At 32.1% G+C, this 15,077-nt stretch overlaps 2 protein-coding genes across 5 annotated transcripts; one reads left to right on the forward strand and one right to left on the reverse strand.

Annotated features, from left to right (window-relative positions):
* The first annotated feature begins 598 nt into the window (after positions 1-598).
* On the forward strand, positions 599-13,504 carry LOC114871933 (protein quick-to-court). Of its 4 annotated transcripts, none has more exons than XM_029178540.2 (8): positions 599-1,553; positions 2,893-3,345; positions 4,764-5,042; positions 5,114-5,650; positions 6,066-6,302; positions 6,541-6,636; positions 7,260-7,361; positions 13,417-13,437. In XM_029178540.2, exons 2-8 carry the CDS (start codon positions 2,908-2,910, stop codon positions 13,420-13,422), a joined length of 1,695 nt encoding a protein of 564 aa, XP_029034373.2. In that variant the 5' UTR covers positions 599-1,553; positions 2,893-2,907; the 3' UTR covers positions 13,423-13,437. The 4 variants fall into 4 exon arrangements, with proteins under 4 accessions (XP_029034373.2, XP_029034369.2, XP_029034374.2 ...); XM_029178536.2 differs by lacking the exon at positions 13,417-13,437 and adding an exon at positions 9,114-11,828; XM_029178541.2 differs by lacking the exon at positions 7,260-7,361 and having other exon boundaries at positions 13,417-13,504.
* LOC114871934 (60S ribosomal protein L11) lies at positions 11,729-13,477 on the reverse strand. Its single transcript, XM_029178543.2, has 5 exons — positions 13,453-13,477; positions 12,898-13,064; positions 12,674-12,823; positions 12,226-12,373; positions 11,729-11,906 (listed from the first exon to the last, which is right to left on the reverse strand). Exons 2-5 carry the CDS (start codon positions 12,976-12,978, stop codon positions 11,779-11,781), a joined length of 507 nt encoding a protein of 168 aa, XP_029034376.2. The 5' UTR covers positions 12,979-13,064; positions 13,453-13,477; the 3' UTR covers positions 11,729-11,778.
* Positions 13,505-15,077: the final 1,573 nt, after the last annotated feature.

The raw sequence follows: 15,077 nt of genomic DNA on the forward strand, positions 1-15,077 counted from the left end.
CAACGGAATCACCAGCTTCAACGGCATCATCAGCGTCACCAGCATCATCGGCTTCAACAGGACCGCCAGCTTCAACGGCATCATCGGCTTCAACGGCATCATCAGCGTCACCAACATCATCGGCTTCAACAGGACCGCCAGCTTCAACGGCATCATCGGCTTCAACGGGATCATCGGCTTCGACGGCATCGTCAGCTTCAACGGTATCATCGGCTTCAACGGAATCACCAGCTTCAACGGCATCATCAGCGTCACCAGCATCATCGGCTTCAACAGGACCGCCAACTTCAACGGCATCGTCGGCTTCAACGGCATCGTCGGCTTCAACGGCATCGTCGGCTTCAACGGCATCGTCGGCCTCAACGACACCGTCGACATCAACAACGTCAACAGCATCATCAACGACAGAAGCTCCATGTGAAGCCAATGGCAGATTCGAAATTAAAGATCCTAAGTGTCAGAAATATTATTTCTGTTACATAGATGGTACAACTGTAATTAGATATGATCTTCAATGTCCTAATGATTTGAGATTTAATGCAAACACAAAGAAATGTGTCTTAGCAACGTCTTATCCTTGTCTTGCTACAAGCTGAACAAGGTAATGCTGTCCCCACTGATTAATTGAATTTTTGTTATTGAAAATGGTGTGAAATGTTTCTTTGATTGTAGAATAAAAAGAAGAATTAAGAAATTTTGATGTCGACGTATGCAAGTAAATGGAATTTTGTCGTAATTTAATTTTGATGATTTATTGCAGTTTCTTAGAAAATGGAATGGAAATAGATGCCATGCTGCGGAGTTGAATAATAAATGATAAAGCATTTTAAAATCAGGTACTTATGATTTTCTCGACAACTGATCATCAGAATTAAGTATACAGATTAATATTACACAGATTTTATGTTTAATAATCCTTAGTTGCATAAATTATTTGATGTTATGTAGACAAAATTTAAAATTGAATTGAGATTTATTAAAGTAATAATTTATTTACAGTCGATAACATAGACAAATTCAACAGTTGGATAAGGTAAGAGTGCCTACAGTTGGTAAATACTCTATTCTACATATATCATAACGAGATGGCGTACGTTGGTCAAAATTCTGATATTGTCAGTGCTCGGTGCCAGGCAATACGACATCTCGTGATTCTCTATCGTTGTAGCATAACGCTGTTTGTTTCCATGAGTCGCGTTACGATCGTGGGAGATTGATGTTCGCTCAGTATCCACGTTTTTCAAAGCTGTTCAGTGTTCCGTAGCAAAATGTATTCAATGTGCGGTGTAGTGTTTCTCGTATACCCTTCGAATAAATCAAAGACAGTGTCCCGTCTAACCATGATCGTGTTATAATTTACATAGGAGATCTATGACCGCTGGATTACTACTCGCAGCTATGTTCAACCTCTACACGCGATAAGCCCGCGTGGCACAAATTATTGTTCCTTATTTTCAACTTTTTCAACTTGTGATACTAATTACAAATAACGACAATAACGTTTTAAAGATTCATTGGTGAACCTGATACGACTTCGAATTCATGTTCCAAAGGTAAGCTTGGTTAATTAGTACTTTCTAATTGCTAATTAGTTCCTGGTCATGCGGAGTTTGCAAAATCAGTGCTGGGTTTGTGACGTAGACTTGGTTTACGTAAATAAGCGATTGTGCATATGTCAAAATTTGATTTTTCTTTTTTCCTCCTTAAATGAAGTCACATGTTTAATGTATCGATAAGGTAAAAATTTGAAGTTTAAATAATCTGACAGGTGAATTCGAAGATATTGTTAAGAAAATAAAATTGATGATTTTAAGGATGATAGACGCTGCATAATGCCGCAGCATGTGCTTGAAATAGGACACCAAATGATCGATTACTTTATTCCAATAGGCCTTTCTCTGCTCTAATTCGTCAGTTCGAATGACACGGAGAAATATTAACGGCAACAAAGTTTCAGAAACAATGATTATGATATTGGCTAAATTCGAAATCATTGGCATTAGGTAGCCCTCCTCCCCCTAAGAAAATGTAAAATTGTTCCAGAATTCAAAAATTGCCAAACTCCTAATTTTTAAATTTCAACATTCCAAAATTTTTAAATTTTAAATTTACGAGATTTCAATATTTCAAAGTTTCTAAGGTTCCTAGCTCCCTCCAAAAAATCCTAGTTACACTAATGGTTTAAATTCAACATTCTTCCCCTTCCATTTGTAATCGCTGTGTTATATAAAAACACTTGTTAAAATAACTTTACCTTTCACTGGAGTTGGTACATAGATACGCGATAAGAAATATAATACTTTTATATTATAAAGAAAGATAAGCGGAAATAACTGTCACAGAGATATTAATATGATTAAGTGTACATATTTACAATGAAGAATTCGCTCTTTGAGTAGATAAAAAATATTACAATGGCAATATTAATGTGCGTTTTATAATATACAAAAATTTTGAACAATTATAACTTTTTTAAAAAATTACAATTGATTGAATTTTACAAGATTGTGTTTGATATATTAATTACTTTAAATATTATTCAGTTTGAATAACTTTTAATTTAGAGTTGTCATTGTATGTAATCATTACTTATACTATAATGAGTCTTTTGACTGTATAATCGTAAACTTGGTAACCTTTGTCCTTGTCTGAAGTTTGAATAAGTCATTTAAACTAACGATAACACAAAGGTATCTCTTTAAATATTCCGAATAAAAATTATGGAACTAAAAATAGAAATTTATTATTGTATTTTGTACTTTGTGCTGCATTTATTATTGTATTTTGATTACAAAACAATTTGATGAAAGAGCTAAGATCTACATAACTTAAATTTCTCAACGTTTATTTTTTTTTTTCACTTTGTTAATGAAATATTTTCTTTTCTTTTAGATAGTGTAGAAAAGAATGGCTCGCCACGGCATCGAAAGGTCCTTGCATTCGCCTCAATCGATGCACCCAGACACCTCGAGCCCCAACGCAACTGCCATCACGGAATTGGTACCTTTGGAATCAGCAACATGTACTGACAAGGTCAATGCCAACAGTACAGGAAGTGCATCTGGTACCGTACCGTCACCCTCGATATCCTCTTCCTGCGACTCCCGTATTCCACGTCCCTCGCTCTCGGGTCTGCGCCGCTCGGCCAGTATGCGCATGCGCGGTGAACGAATTTCACCTAACCAACCACCACCACCACCACCCAGTACCGCGGCGAACGCGGCCCTGAATAGACGTTGTCAGTGTTCTCGTCGATCTAACCTTCTGCAACACCATCATCTGGACCATCAAATTTTTCCAGTCATCACGGAGAATGGAAGTGATTCACCTCGACAACGATCTCTCGTAAGTAATACTCTAATTGATTGTTTAAAAGGGGATTTGAATCAGAGTTTCTTAGATACCTACTACGCCGTATTCGTTCGATGCAGATCGCAGATGCGAGCTGACATTTCTCTTATTGACTTCAGTGTTGAAATTTCGTTTTTATGGGAGATTTGTGGTTGAGGGAAGGGGTAATAATTTTAACAGAGTCTTTGAATATTTTTATTTTGGTATAGAATGTTATACTGATATTGTTCGTATAAAATAATTGTATGTTCTGGTAAACATATGTGGATAATTACTGTGTTTTGAAATTTGTGTATATTTAAACTGAAATTTAAGATTATTAATATATATCTAATGTAGTTATTAATTAATATATTCAATATTATATAAATCGTATTGGATTCAAAATATTTGTTTATTATGATCTAACTATTCCTTATTTTTTATGATTATAATTGTTTTTACTTTTACATAATATTTTTAATTTATAATATAGAAAATTTCTTATTATTATCAATCAATGGAAAAAATTCACTTTGGATTTCAAACTTCGATTTAAATAGCACGAAGAAAGAACAAAGTAAACAGAACTTCTCTTGTAAGTTTTGATGGTTCACATAAGTTGATAAGTATAGGCAGTTTGCCAGAGCCAAGTCTCTTTTAATATCACTGTAACAGTTTATACGATACGCTCCTTCAACATGAAAATTGGTAGTCAGATACGAAGTCACAAAACTGAAAATATATTTAAGTATAATAATTCATCCTGGGTCAATATGACCTCGTATTCGGCGTGTGAAAAAACTGTAAATTATACGACTGTGAAACTTTGAGTTTTGTAATGGTTAACAATAAAATGCCTGTTTTGCAATATGTTAAGAAAGTGTACATATGTACATACATACACTTAAATTTATATAGCTCAATTGTTCAAAATAATAGGTTAGATAAATAAGAAAGACGCGTGCAACAATGAAAAGATGACTGGCGCTTAGCTCGGCGGATTTTGAATTATTAAGTGTACCTGGGTTCGAGTAGCCACGATGGGGTGTCCTGACCTTCCTCAAACCAAAGCGTCGGCGCAGAAGCTTCTTCGCTACTTTTGCTCAACTAAAGAATAGTCTCTTATCTTTTCACTAGTGAGGTCTTTGATTTTTTCTTACATTCAAACTACATATTGAGGACAGAAGAAAGCTTCTCTTAAGCTTTTAAGCCTTAGGCCCTAAGGTGAACCACCTTTAGATCAACTATGTATGAAAGGGCAAATCATTCTTATGCTTCGAGTACCACCTTAGTGTACACGTTAGAGACACATTATTCATTAGGTATTGACCGTTCCAAGAGAATTCTCGAATTTTTGAATTTTGCAGTTTTTTTCACTTAATTTTCTAATCCGAGCAAAGGGTTTAACAAACCCATTGTTTATTGTCCAGAGTCTTTCATTGACACCGGCGAGGCCGCGATCTGGATACGCGGCCTCTGGAGGATCTAGTACCGGAATTGCCGATGACAGTGACGCAGAAAGTGTAAAAAGTTATGGAAGTGCCTGCAGCACCGCAAGCGCCTGTGATCATGCTACCTTCGCTCTCAATGGTACTACATGGTCAGGTAGATCAAGAAAATACGTTGTTCATTGTTCAAACCATAGCGGTGACAATGAACAATATCTCACGCCAACGCAGAGGGCTGCTAGACAAGTTAGAAAATTCCAGGTTCGAATCGCATTGAAAAATAATTTAGGTCGCGTTTAGAAATATTGCTAAACCTATTTTGCTTTGTATAGGCTTTACTGAAAGAAGCCAAAAAAGAAATAGAAGAAAAAGATCAGGAAATCTTTCGTTTAACGAAAGAAGTGGTGGAGTTAAGATTATATAAGGCGGCTTTGAACAGTCCAGACGAGAGGACGGACAGCAGTGATGCGCTTACCGTACGAGAAAATAACCCTTTCTCACCAGAATCACCGAGTAAAGATTTACCAGATGAAAGTGTATTGCAGAAAATTACTAGTCCAACCACACCCGAAAAACGCGTTCATTCTGATTTACCCTCCTCTCTGGCGGACTCTGGCCACTTTGAAGATGGATCCGTCCATTCGAAAGATTCTGTGTTTCTACCGGAAGCGCAACAAGAGACGCATGCTGCTACGACGACTAAGGTTCAAGATGAGAGCGCGTCAGAACCATTTAGGTCGGCTACAGAGACTCCGGAAAGAGATGAGGAGAGACGTAAATTGGTTAATTTGTATGAAAGTAGGATTGAAGAGATGCACAGAAGACACGTTGATGAGCTGCAGGAACTGAAGCAGAAACATAATGATAAGGTATGTTCATAGGTAGAGAAGTTATATACGGTGCAATGTATGGAGTTTGATAGGTTTATAGGGTAATGAGTCACAGGTGTATTAGTATGCCTAGTTTTCTTATAATAAATGTTTTTAAAAAATTAATGCCCCCCTCCCCCTCCTCCTCCTCCTCTATCCCAAGGTAGAGATGATTATTTTTTTAAATCCTAAAATCTTATATTAATAAGAAACATATTCATAAAAGAATTAATTTCATTAACAGTATTAATTTTCCCCTGTGGCTGGGGGTTAGAATACAGCCACGGTATCCCCTGCCTGTCGTAAGAGGCGACTAAAAGGGGATTGGTGAGGGAAAGCGTTTCTCTTATGATAGCGGACCATCATGATCCTGGCATTTAATATTGTTGGTGAACTCAGTTGTTCCGAATTCTAGGTTGAAAGTTTACTGAATCAATTGGCTGAAATAAATACCCGTTACTGTGAAGTGAGACCTTCTGTCGACACTGCAGAGGCTCGAGCACGTGAATTAGAGGCGGAATTAGAGGCTGTGAAAGCGGAACTCGCTGAACAAAAGACTTTGTTAAATGAACAAGAAGAGAGAAATAAACAAATGTACCTGAAAATGTATGCCAAAGGTCAGGAGGCTGCGCGTATAGAACAAGCTGATCAGGTATGACAATAGTATTAAATAAATTAATAAATGTTAATGTTGTTATCATTATTAATTATTTGTTTTTTATTTGTAAGTATATTCTGATATAGGTTCTATTAATTATGTACTTCCTGATTTAAAAAAGGCCCAGCTACGCTGTTTCTCCCACCGGCTCGTAACAATATAAATGATACAACGTTGAATATTGTCTATTTTCAATTTATAATAATAATTCGTTTTTTGAATGCAATTATAGATACTAGAGCATGCTTATCAAACACCACCAAAGGTTACCGTCGCAGAACTACTTCAACAATTAACGATTACACAGGCAGAATTAGAAAATATCAAGGTAAATGTTTTTATTCCTGTTATTACTAATATTAGATATATTGCCATGTAAAACATGAAATAAGATTCCTTGGCTGATATCGTTAATGACCGAGGCTTTATCTTTACGCCTATATAAAACAGCATGAAGTTTCTACTAAAACTTATTAAAGTACATTACTAACGGTAATAATTTATCTAATTATTTGTAAAAGCAAAATATAAAAGATAGTTATTATTAATCATTTATGAGTATTGATAATTCATCGCATTGCGGATATACAATTTTGAAATATTCATTGGCGTAACTGCATTGGGTGCGAGGGGACCTGCCCTCGCAAACTTCCGAAAATGGGATATTAAAAATCGTCCAAAAATGTCAATATCATTTAATTACTAAGTAATAGTACATAACGGTACATAAATTATTTGTACGTTTGATTTTTGAAAAGATTTTTAAGAGTATTTTGAATTTTAAAGATTTGTTAGCTTCGAATAGTTAACAATATCAAATAAAATTGAATAGTACAAAATTATTGAAGTACATGAGAATGATTCGGTGATCACTGTCTGTGCATCTCTGTAGTTTTCAAATCTCTTGTACTAATGATGTGCCACTTTTTTTGGTCGCCGCTCACACTCCAGGACACAAGCTACTCGCCTGAACCTCACATTTCAGCCGATCGTAGCCACAGTTTATTAAGTGCTCAGGAGGCTGTTTCTCTCTGGCTCCTTGGCACACGTAAGGTCTGTATTTCCGCTGAACCGCCACGTGATGCAATTCTCATCCACTGTTTAAACATTAATGTACAGAATCGAGCACGGTAAGCATCCTTAAGAAAAACGGTGACGGGAAAAGGAGACCTTAAGTTCAAAATTCAAAATTCCAAACTCTAAATTTCTGTAAACATTTACAGACGAGTAGTGGAATTTTTTCCTTCAAAAACCATTTTCCCTAAAGAAGCCTATCATGTTTGGCACTGTACATACATGTTCACGTACATTTTCATTCTTTTTTCCCGTCTATTTCTGTTTTGAATAAATTTTGTTGCAGGGTATTGTATGTATTTTCATTGTCGTTACATAAAATGTCTGTATTTCTATATTTTGAAATCAAGAAATTTATTGATATTTGTATTGTGTATAATGTTTTGATTCATTGTTGTAAATGATAGCTGTTTGATTACATGTTTCGGAAAATTATGTTGTATATATATTCTATTTCTCAAGCATGGCGTTAATACCAAATAAGTGTAGCACAATGACAGATATGTAATCTGAAATGTGCACATTAAATCTTCCTTATAAAAGTAGTACATATATGTATAAAGGATATTTATATTCGTTTGATGTTTCAATTATTTAATTTGACTTGGTAGCAAATGTGTTAATCTAAATGTATAGATTAACTGAATCTCTATTTATACATTGGCGTAATTACAATTTTTCCCGGGGTGAGCCAGGTCCCGTAGATTTCTTAATATTATCAAATGTTTATTATTGTTTTAAGAGAAGAATTTTAAAATTTTAATTTTTTAATTGTAATTTTTGGGATCTGAGAATTCTGAACATGGTCCTTACATAGTTACGCCATTGTATGTATATTTAATCGGTCAAAAATCTACTTTTATGATCATTATTACTATTCATACACACATATTAATATGCCATTATTCATTCATCTACTATGAAATATAGATACTGAATAATATTTCAGTGTAAATAAATCAAATCCTACATTTACTATGTGTCAAAATCATCAGTTCTATCATTTTATGAATAAATTCAGTCTTTCCATTAAAATGATAATTCATATATTTAGATAGCGAACATAGTGGCAAGAATTGGCTTCACGTGCTCTCATTTATGAGTTACAAGGTTTATCTAAGAGAATGTATTAATATTAAATGCTTCGCCACAGTGACTGCATGTCAATTACTAAACACAAATGTAGTTGGTTTGTTCTATTATACAGTATTATTAGGTTCGAAAAGACTTTTATGTGCGCTTGGAAGAAACAGCCTCTTATTTATTATTCTTCAGTTAATGTAAGTTTGCACGTGCTTAAGCATCACATGCTCGCACCGTCACACATTGTAGAAAAATTAGATCCAGAAAAGAATAACTGTTTAATTCACAGCTGCACCTTATGTGTTTTTTCACACATCGAATTTATTGTGTCTGGATCTAATCAACACAATATTCATATGTTATTTGAAACACGATACACAGGATACATAATTATTGGCGTAAATAGGATGGGCCTGATTCCCCGAAAGGTGAATTGACCCCTTTAACTTTACACGGTTTCAGAATTTCGGTATTAAAAAATTTCAAATTCCTTAAGTTCCAGATTTTCGAAATTTTAAAATTCAAAAATTTCCAATTTTCTAATGGACCTGCTCCACTGTATTCAAAACTCCTAGTTATGCCAATGAGACTAACACACGAATAAATAGTTATTAACAAAATCATTATTAACATGAATTTGTTCAACAGGCAATGTATCGTCGTATCGTAGAAGCAAGGAGTAATCAAGGTGCCCTTGATCCAGAGATAACATTACAGTTCCTAAAATCAGCTATCTATTATTTTCTAACTGACAAAGAAAATCATCACGGTCATCTTAACGCTATCGAAAGCATCCTGGGATTCAGTGAAGCTGAAAAGCACAATATTGATAAAATTTACAGATCATCGAGAAAGTAACGCATTATAAAGTTTTTTAATTAATTTCAGTACACAGATGAACTAACAGCAGAAGCAGTTTATGAATCATGTTTTAATCAAATTTAACATATAAACTGAGATTTGTATGTTTAATTAATTTAACAAAGTATACCTTTTTCATATATTAGCAATTAAATAAGTTAATTACGATTGAAAGGCTGACATCTTCCAAAATTATAATACAAATACTTTTTAATTTACAGTTGCACGTTAAAAATAAAAATTATAGAAAAGAGAAAGATTTAAAAGCATGCAAGGATAAAAATTAATTAAATATCTTCTATATCTGTTGGTGCACTTTCGACATAAACTGCATATAAAACACAAAATTCATTACGAATGTATTGAAATATGTAATGTGTCTAGACTAGCGCATTATATTTAAAAAATGTTACAGCATTTTATATTGTTTTTATTATTTATGAACAACAATTTGTAGCATTGCAGTATTTTTAAACATATATTAAGTAACAATATTTTATATAGTTTATCTTATTAAATCATGTAATTAAGATCTAAATGCAGTTTCCAAAGTATTAGAAATGTAATATAATTTTAAATTTCAAAAAGTGTCTCGCAAAATGTAAAATCGCATAGAGCCAAGCATCAAATTAATTTTTTCTTAGTAAAATTTTATTAAATTATTGAATTGTTTAAATAAAATCGTGATCCGGCATGTATGTATATATATCAGTAAGGATAAAATACAGAAAATGATCTAATCTTTTGCATTGGATTTCAAATTGTTAGCTGACATCATGTAAAATATTGAACAGTTTTTATACATGCTAATATCATATATACACATGTGTTACAGATTATTAATATATAGTAAATTATATTGATATCAAAAGAAAAAAATATGAAAGTATCTGAGGTAAATGTACATACTTTATGTATTCCAATGCAAAAGACTAATTATATTCACTTATTCGTGCTAAAAAGAAAATGTTCTGATAAGAAGCAAAATGTAGGTATACATGTGCATAAATTTTCAATTTAATTAATCATACGTTGCGGCACTATTTAAATCTTTAAATATGAATTGTATACGTATATCTGTTACTAAGGAATACATGTTATATATAAATACTATAGTTAATACCAGTTTCACTATATAACGTCCAGATAAGGAAACAATTTGGAGACTGAGGGAAAATATCTTGCCTTTTTATCTGCCTGTTGTGTCAAGCTAAGTATCACGAAAGAATATTATAATGTATTTATGATCATGAAAAAAGATTTATAGCACATTTATTATATAGCTGTTATAACTCTATTTCACTTATTAAACATATATAAATATGTTGCTTATTTCATGGCTGTTGAGCAATATTTTTCCATTGGAAATTAGATGTTAAAATCTTAACTTTATTGGAATTATGTTTTCATAATATAAAGAATTTAGATAATTTTGTGTATAATCAAAGGATCCATATCAACACGCAGTAATTTAATTGTTAATAATTAATAATGCTTGGCTAGTGGGGATGACGAGGTCTACATGAGTGTTTGGAATTTTAAAACTCGCGTTTGAACTTCGAGCTTTAGGCTTCAGGTCGGATCAGAAACACTTGGATGAGATTGGGGAGAGCCCGATGAACATATCTTCAGATACACGAAAGGTCATTCGAAACCGAGCATTCGTATTGTAAATATGTACTTCCGGTCTCCCAGCCATTTGTGTCCCATTCCTTACGATCTCACTTGAAGCTTATTACCCGCACATCCCTCTTGGCTTAAAGTTGAAGTATCACACTCAGGGTAATATTCAATTTTTATTTTTATGTATGAAAACATAACTTCCAAATACTTTTGTTATCTAAAACTATAATTCAACCATATTTTATGTACACCACAAAGAACTAATGTGAAAATAGAATTTAAAGAAATATTCTCATCTCGAATTAAAACATGTATATAATTGTTCCAAGTTCCTTTCATATAACTGAGCCTATAGATTTAAGTTAATGATTCAGTTTCTATATTAATTTATGTAATAAGGTTGGCGTAATAGAAACCACATACATGTATTCATAAATGAGGGCCTTTTATATTTTTATCTCTTATACAATTGTGTTTTTTATAAGTAGTTCTGATAGTTATCTGAAAGGTGTGTAATTATAAAATATTATACTACTTGCTTCGCAAAGATGAATGTGTTTAATGCTATAATTATATAACATCACGGTTATGAATAAAGTCTATAAAATTAGCATATAAATATTGTGTAATTATAGAATTTATTTTATAAGTATTTTATGGAAAATATGGAAATTTTATGTAAAGCGCCCAGCACAGTAGGTTTTCCTAGGGAAGCTTACCATGCTCTGTACTTAAAAAGGAACGGAAGTATGAAGAAAAATTTATTGAACAATAGTTAATTTGTTTTGAAAATTTTTATGAAAGAATTGTAAGATACAAGATGTGTATATTACTTCTTTCCGGCTATAATAATACCATCATACTTCTGTTGGAACCATTTCATTGCATCTTCTTTAGTAAGTCTGTGTTGGAAACCGACTTTTCCAGTTTTCCTTCTCCTATGGGCTACGTTAAAACCTGCGCATAGACAATTAAAGATAAACATTTTTATGACGAAGTATTACACAATATATTGGCGTAACTAGGCTCCGAATGTACAGTGCTGTTTAATACGCCTAGTTACGCCACGGAAAATAGAAATCACTTATTCAATTATAAAGTGTAGCCCCAATTGAGTAACACACCCAGTAGAGAGAAGTGGGCATGGGTTGCAAATATGAAGCACTATTCTCTAGCACACTTTTTACAAAAATAATAGATACAACCTCTTACAGTAATATCCATGTTAAATGTGCATATACTCAATTTTATGATATCTTTATGAAGTTAAACTAACCTGGGCGTCCAAGTACAACATAGAAGTCTAATCCATAAATACCAATGCTTGGGTCATACTTAATTCCTAAGTCAATATGTTCTTGGATACCAAAACCGAAATTTCCAGTACCGGAGAAATTCTCCTTTCTCAGTTCATATTCTCGGACCTATAAATAATAAATAATTTTACAACGGAAACTTAGGAACTAATCTTTATCGATGTGAAATGAAATTTCGTGTGATGTTGATTCTACGGAAATTAACCTCGGATGGCGAACTAATGATAAAACAAAAAATCTATTTAAGATTTGAAAAAATCATATTAAAAAATATTGACAATTGCGGCGAGACGATTAACGTCTTATTATGAAACTAAATTATCACACTGAATTTCATTGAAATTCCCAAGAATCATTAGAGACATATGTTAATGCTTAAATACCTATACCACAATGATTAATAATTACCTTCAGTCCTCTTTCCAGAATTTCTTCTGCTTTAGCGCCTCGCACAGTACAGTGCACAGCTATTTTTTCATTACGACGTATACCGAAAGAACGAACGGTATACCTTGCTTTGGAGAAAACTGGTTGCTGTCCAGTTAATTGCTCCAATACCTACATTAAAATAGATTAGAATATTAAAATTAAATTATGTCTGATAACTTTAGAATTGTAATTTCGATAAATACCTTGGCAGCACGTGTGAGTCTGTCACCAGATTCACCTACACAAATATTCAAACAGAGTTTGCGAATGCGAACTTCACGCATCACATTTTTAGATGCGTCTTTCGGCTCCTTTTTCAATTTTTTGTGGTCTTCTTTTCGACCTTTTTCTCAGTGGGTTTCTTAACATCCTGCAAACAATATTAATTTTTAACATTCAAGTGCAAATAAAAGTTATTCTACAGTTAACTTATAATAATGGTAATTTATAAAATAGGAATATTCGACCATCTGTTTAAAATTTTTTAATTTGTATGTTTAAATAATTACATATTTGAAAATTCTATAATCTTGGAACAGATTTAAGTTACATTTGCGGTTATATACACGCTGGTCATATACCTCCTCTGTCACGTAAAAAATTACATATACACTTATTACATTTTCAAAGAAAGAATTTCATCAGTATTATATTAACAATGATTGTTTCGTTATGGTATATTACATATATGTGTTTTATGTTTGATGCTATTGATATTTTAGGATTAAGAAGATTGTTTTCGAAGAAACGAAACATACACTCACCGCCATGATGAAGGAAAGAGGATGAAGCAACGCTGCACTCTACTGGTAAATGCTGGAACAAAATGAGAGTAGCCAAAGTACGAAAAAGAAAATTCAAAATGTATTAGGTGTACTTCGATTATTGAAATTATTTTCGCGCTACTGATTATCTTTTATATTGATCATGATAATCGTAATAATGATATTGAGGAATTGAAAATTCATAAAACCAAGATATTTGTCTTATTTATCTTTATTTAAGTATTTGAAACATGTGTAAAACATTAATATATGAATTATACACATTCACGCAATTATAATTTTAAGAAACTCTTAAACATTGTTAATAAGATATACCTATTCAATGTCACAGCGTCAAATTTTGAGAACTTGGTCTCAAATTAGAAGGCAGATCATAATAAATTCACGATTACATACATCGTTTGTAATGAAATATAACACGTACGTATGTTATTATAATAAAGTGTTACAGGCTATTTTCGATGAAACTTATTAAGAAAATTTATTTTTCATTTAATATAATAAAATTCATGTTCCTTTTAAAAAAAAAGTTATTTTCCTTACATTCTTATAAAGTTAAAATATCCGAGATTTGAAAATTAATTTTTAAAGTTAATTTTTGTGAAAATAGCTTGTAATATATTATATGAACGATTTTATAATATGCGTATACATCTTCTATGAATATAACAAATATATTTTGTAAGATATTCGATATTCTATGTTTAAAACCCTAATCTTCTATAGTACATTTTAATATGATTAATTGATATAAGGCGATCGTGCAAAATGCTAGATTAAAGTTTTCTAAATTTTCTATACACAATTAGTGCAAGTATTATTTTAAAATAAATAGAAATATTATTGTGTAGGTGCAGTTGAACGAAGTACAGTTCACATTTTCTTTAATCCTTTGTTAAAACAGTATGATTCTTACGTAAATGTAATATTTATACGAGTTGTATATTAAATAACAGATATTACTATAAAAATAAACCTATAAACGCATGGAACAGTTAATAAAATTCAGTTTTCTATTGTTAAAAAAATATTAGTACGTATGTATCTAGGAACGTAGCTTTCGTGGTATTATTTTTTTACAATTCGTTGAATAACAAATTTTTTAATAGAAATTTGAAATATCTAACAAGAAATAGGTAAATGAATTGTTTCATTCTTCCTGAGATGTCTATAGAAAATGTTAAAATAAGAAAAGGTCAAGTAATTAAGAAAAGTGTAATATGCAATTATAGAAAATTAAAAAAGAAATTTACTATTATTGAAAAATTTATAATCTCTACTTTGTAAAAGTACAATTATTTGCGAAATTATTAAAGAACACTTTCCCAATTCCTTCATAAACTTTTAATAGAGAATTTTACAGTAATTTATGTAATATTCACAACATTAAGAAGTTTTGTCTAATGTAATACGTTTTTCAAAATCTCCCCCAAAAATTCATGCAATATTTTGCAAATATAAGGTGCAAAGATATAATAAAAAATATACTTTTTCTTTTCACAAGATAGAAAAAAATGGAAAAGTGCTACATGTATAATAAGATTTATTGAAGAAGATGTACGTAGACGAAATTGACGGTAATTCACGTGCTAGAATTA

This window comes from Osmia bicornis, chromosome 1 (genome assembly GCF_907164935.1).
Source record: "Osmia bicornis bicornis chromosome 1, iOsmBic2.1, whole genome shotgun sequence".
Lineage (NCBI taxonomy): Eukaryota > Metazoa > Arthropoda > Insecta > Hymenoptera > Megachilidae > Osmia > Osmia bicornis.